This window comes from Gekko japonicus, unplaced genomic scaffold (assembly GCF_001447785.1).
Source record: "Gekko japonicus isolate JY-2015 unplaced genomic scaffold, Gekko_japonicus_V1.1 scaffold281, whole genome shotgun sequence".
NCBI classification, from domain to species: domain Eukaryota; kingdom Metazoa; phylum Chordata; class Lepidosauria; order Squamata; family Gekkonidae; genus Gekko; species Gekko japonicus.
Window position 1 is genome coordinate 1,090,069 of NW_015174281.1, and position 4,715 is coordinate 1,094,783.

Sequence of the window (4,715 nt, forward strand, 5' to 3'; positions counted from 1 at the left end):
CCTAGTGTGTCTTCTTGAGAAAAAATAAATATAAGACAGTGTCTTATTTTCAGGGAAACACGGTAGTACTTGATGCACTGGACAAGGGTATCATCTGAGAAAATGCTGCCCATGTGGCACCTCCCTCCCAAGACGGAGGTTTCTTATTTGTCCAAGTGTGCTGTGGGAATTGTGTTCTTCTAGCACAGCCAAGCCCATAGCCATGGCGGGGCATTTTGGGGCCACGCCCCCTTAATTTACAGCCACACCCCCACAAGTTTCTATCAGGCTAAATGATCTTTAGCCAGTTTGGTGTTGTGGTTAAGTGCGTGGACTCTTAATCTGGGAGAACCGGGTTTGGGTCCCCACTCCTCCACTCGCAGCTGGCTGGATGACCATGGGCAAGCCGTAGTTCTGATAAGAGCTGTCCTTGAAAAAGAGCAGTTTCTGTCAAGAGCTCTCTCAGCCCCACCCACCTCACAGGGTGTCTGTTGTGGGGAGGGGAAGGGAAAGGAGTTTGTAAGCCGCTCTGAGACTCCTTTGGGTAGTGAAGGGCGGGGGATAAATCCAATCTCCTTCTTCCTCTTTAAATAATTAACCCCAGCACTGCCCCAGCAGTGAGTCAGTAGCCGGCTGACCGGGCTTGGCGGCAGTGGCCTCACTGTGCCTGCACCAGCCATGTGAGCCCCCCCTCCCCCCACACCCACCTGAGTCCGGCAGCTCAGCAGCCGCTGGAGCCCCTTCTCCCTCTGCAGCCTCCCACTCAGGTGAACGGAAAGGAACGAACACCCCCTTTGTTCCCCCACTCACAAGCACCATGGTGGCGGCAAGGGGGGAAAAGCAAGCCTGGCTGGGCGCTGGACGGCTGTCAACAGGCAGTGTAGCAGAAGGACTGGAGGAGAACAGGAGGACAACGGGTGGCACTGGGAAAATAGAGGGCCACAGCCTTTAGATGTGCTTGGTAGGGCTACAAGATCGGCATGGCAGTGGTGACACGCCCTTCAGCTCTCAGCCTTACCCTGGCAGCTGCTGGCATACCTGACAGCGGAACCGCAGATGCTCATTTCTCACTTGCTGACTACTTGCCTGGCCCTTCCCTGCGCCCCAGGGCTGGGTAAACCGAGAGATTTTCCCCCGAGGAAAGGCCCAACTGCCAAAGTCCTACAGGAGACCGAGTGCGGTGACCTTCCCCCTGGCTTGTGCCCTCGCTTTTTTTCAAGGCGGCTTTGCACATTGTTTCCAAAAGCAGCCTTCCAAGAATGTCTCTGTTTGTTTCCACCACGATCGAGTTGCACAGAACATGGCTGTCTACAGGGAACAGCTAATCGTGGGATAACACTCTACCCCCCTTCCCCCCCCCCCCATAAAAATCAGGGCACAAAGGAACTTTGGCCTCCAAGTTGAACAACGCCTTCCTTAATAAAAAGAATGTTTATGAAATGTTATTCAACTCCCACTAGGAGCCAAGGCAAGTTTCCTCGACATGGAAAAATAACAGCAGGATCCCTCCATCTCTGAAAACCCAAAGCTCAAGGAAAGAAGTCAGGGGAAGGATCCAAGCCACGCAGAAGGGGGCTGGGGGTACATTGGCAGGACAGGCCTTTGAAAAGACAGAACTTGACCCTGGCCCAACATTATGGCCGAGAGCTGGGTCAAATATCAGTTACAGAGCACTGCCCATGACCAGGCGAACAAAGATGGGCCCTTGCCCCTTGCAGCTGCCTGGCCTTCCGAGGAAGGCAGATATATTTGCTCCTTTCATGGAAATAAAGACGATAGAAAGAAATGAACACACACACACACACACACTTTTGCTTTGATTCCCCCTTTTGTAAAAACTCCCAAGCCATTAACTCATCCTATCATTTCTGGGAATGTTCTTACTACATGTTGCCATTTCTGGGACAGCCTTCCATGTCCTAATTTAAATGTGACAAGTTTCCAGCTTGTGTGTCATGTGAAGGAGAGAAAAGATGCTGCTGTCCTACCCTATAAAAAAAAGGCTGGCTGATAAGGGGGAAAAACACGCCCAAGGGAGCTGCAACGGAGCGTTCTGAAGCCGAACTCTGGCAAAGCTCTCCTTTGGTCTGGGCACCATTGTGTTCAGCTGTAGCCAAAATCTAGCGGCCTCTGGAGAAACTGGCATTTCAGCATTTCCTTCAGACCAGCCTCTTTGAGCTCCCTCTTGGCAGGCCAGGCTTAAGAGTTGCAATGCGGCGCCTCCTCCCCTGTGGCTGTCACTTTACCCCCTCCAAACTTCTATGGTCCCAGTGGCTAGGGGCGTGTGTGCATGCATGTTCTCAGTAATCCTATATTACGAATTTCAGAGATGGGCAAACATCCCGGATTGTGTGCAGTCAAATGTGCGACACGTGGGCATTTGGTATGCAATGAACCGCTTGCTGAGGAAGACTCCTCAGGATGTAGCAGTTTGTCCTGCAGTTAAATGAAATAGTGACACAGACACTGCAAGCCAATGATCCAGCTGAGAGCATTTGGGGAGACCCTGATTTTTTTATTCCTCCCTGGATCCACAAGAACCACTTAGACTGCTTTCCCCCATTGGTAAGATGAAACAGATGAGCGGCCACCCCGCAGGCTTAAGACTGCGGAAGGATTGTAAAGTACTCCACACGCTGCAGGAGAGGCACACGTTATCAAGAAAGCAACCACAACATTGGCGGCAGGAGGCCATTTGGAAGGGCTGGGTTAGGGTATATCCAGGGACTTCAGGTTGACTGAGACGGGGAAGCCCTTGTCCGAGTCCAGAAGCTACCATAAGCAAACCCACGAGGGTCGGAGTGAGTGAGTTTGTCCCTCTGGGGCACTGTCCAACTTGGGCCTTCTACTGTGGCGACTCCACGATTGTTCTCACTGCAGGGGCTGCCTCTGGGACAGTGGGAGGCGAGCTATAGAAGGATGTCGTTTGGTTCCTCTGCTGTTCTCGCAGGTAAGGAGGGATGGAGGAGCTTTTGATGTGCAAGATCCTGGTGTCCATCACTTCGCAGTCGATCTGCATCATGACTTCATAGTCTTGGCCGTTAATTATTTTCTCTGGAAAATGGGGGGCGGGAAGAAGAGGAGAGGAACACAAAAAAAAAAACCCAAGAGTTATCATCGAGAAAAAGTTTCACTCAACAGTCTGCATCCAGGGGAGAATCGAGTTGCTGGGCACAAAAGCGCTGCCCCTCGAGTGCTTTCACAAGAACCAATGACCTCACAGGAAACACACTTAATGTAAAGGGCACTGATAGGACGCAAAGTGTGCAGGGCAAAGGACCTGGAGTCCACGATCCGTCATAGATACTTTCAAATGCAGCCAAGCATTCACCAATCAGGAAAAGCACTGTGCATTTGGGAAGCAGATCAGACACGTAAGATGTTTAACCCAACACCTCTCGTTGCAGCTAACCTGGATCTGGAGAGTTTCCCCACTCCTCCCCATTTTGAATTCAGGCCACTGGGACATTTTCCCACAGAAGCCCTCTTGAAGCAATGGCAGCCCTGCAAGAACCGAGCCGCTCAGAGAGGGTCTCTTATGCTCCTGCCCCAACAGCATTCCGGATTCGTTTTAAGGTGCTGGTTTTGACCTTTAAAGCTCTTTATGGTCAGGGACCGGCCTACCTGAGGGACAGCCTTTCCCCGTATGTTCCCCAGAGAGCACTGCAATTAGGATCCCAAAACCGCCTGGACCTCCCTGGCCCAAAGGAAGTCAGGTTGATGGCAACCAGGACTAGGGCTTTTTCGTTTGTAGCTCCGTCCTATTGGAATGAGCTTCCTGCCGAGACCAGGACCCTGTGGGACTTGTCACAGTTCCGCAGGGCCATGAAAACAGAACTTTTTAGGCAGGCGTTCCACTAGGAGCGACGTCCTACCAGCAGCGCCCAGTGTGAACTCCGATCCAACACGACCTAGCGCGGTGGCACCGCTGAATGTGTCCCTAAACGGCACTTTATTTTTATCGCCATCGAATGAATGTTTTATATTGACTTGTCTATGTTTTTAAATGATGTATTTTATTGTATCACTGCTTATCGGTTTTTGGAAGCCACCCTGAGCCCACCTGGCGGGGAGGGCGGGGTAAAAGTGAAATAAATAAATAAATAAATAAACAGTTAAATACCATGACTGGAGGGACAGCCATGCAAGGTGGACCCCCCCAAAAAATCTCATGCAGCCAGGGTTGCCATTTAACTATATGCCACTGAGTTTGGGCAGCAGTGTGGTCATAATTGGCCCTTGGTTTAGCTTCACAACCACCCAGAGAGGTAGGTTAGGCTGAGAGCGAATGACTGGATCAAGGTTACTCAGCACTCTTCATGGCAGCACTGGGATCTCAAGCCAGGTTCCTCAGACCAGCGATCCCCAGCATGGCCTCCATTGGCACCCTCCACTGTCTTTCCTGGCACCGACTTCCTTCTTCCCCCAAAGCAAACAGCCGATCTTGACATTCCCCCACTTTGCTGGAGGTGCTTCAGGAGAGCCCGAGAGGCCTAGCCTTTGTTTCTTCGGGAGCACCCATTTAGAACCAGTTTCCTCCATCGCAGGAGGATGCATAGCACGGAACCTTCCCTGTGACTGGCTGAGTCTCTCCCACATTGCAGCCGTTTTGTGATGACGCCCCATCCCCAAAATTCCCGACGCACTACAAGCTCGCCAGTAACCCTGGCTCTATCGCATTGGCTGATACCCAGCTTGTCAGTCTGACACTAGGCTCTCAAAACAACTTGCATACG

The 4,715-nt window shown here is 51.6% G+C and overlaps 1 protein-coding gene across 1 annotated transcript in view; it reads right to left on the reverse strand.

The window, feature by feature from the left end:
- Window positions 1-815: 815 nt before the first annotated feature.
- The window catches only part of ATF6 (activating transcription factor 6), a 120,423-nt gene continuing 116,523 nt past the window's right edge, over window positions 816-4,715 (reverse strand). The window contains exon 16 of the mRNA XM_015423852.1: window positions 816-3,033. Within this exon, the coding sequence (XP_015279338.1) occupies window positions 2,825-3,033 (209 nt within the window). The 3' untranslated portion in view covers window positions 816-2,824. The remainder of the gene's footprint in view (window positions 3,034-4,715) is intronic.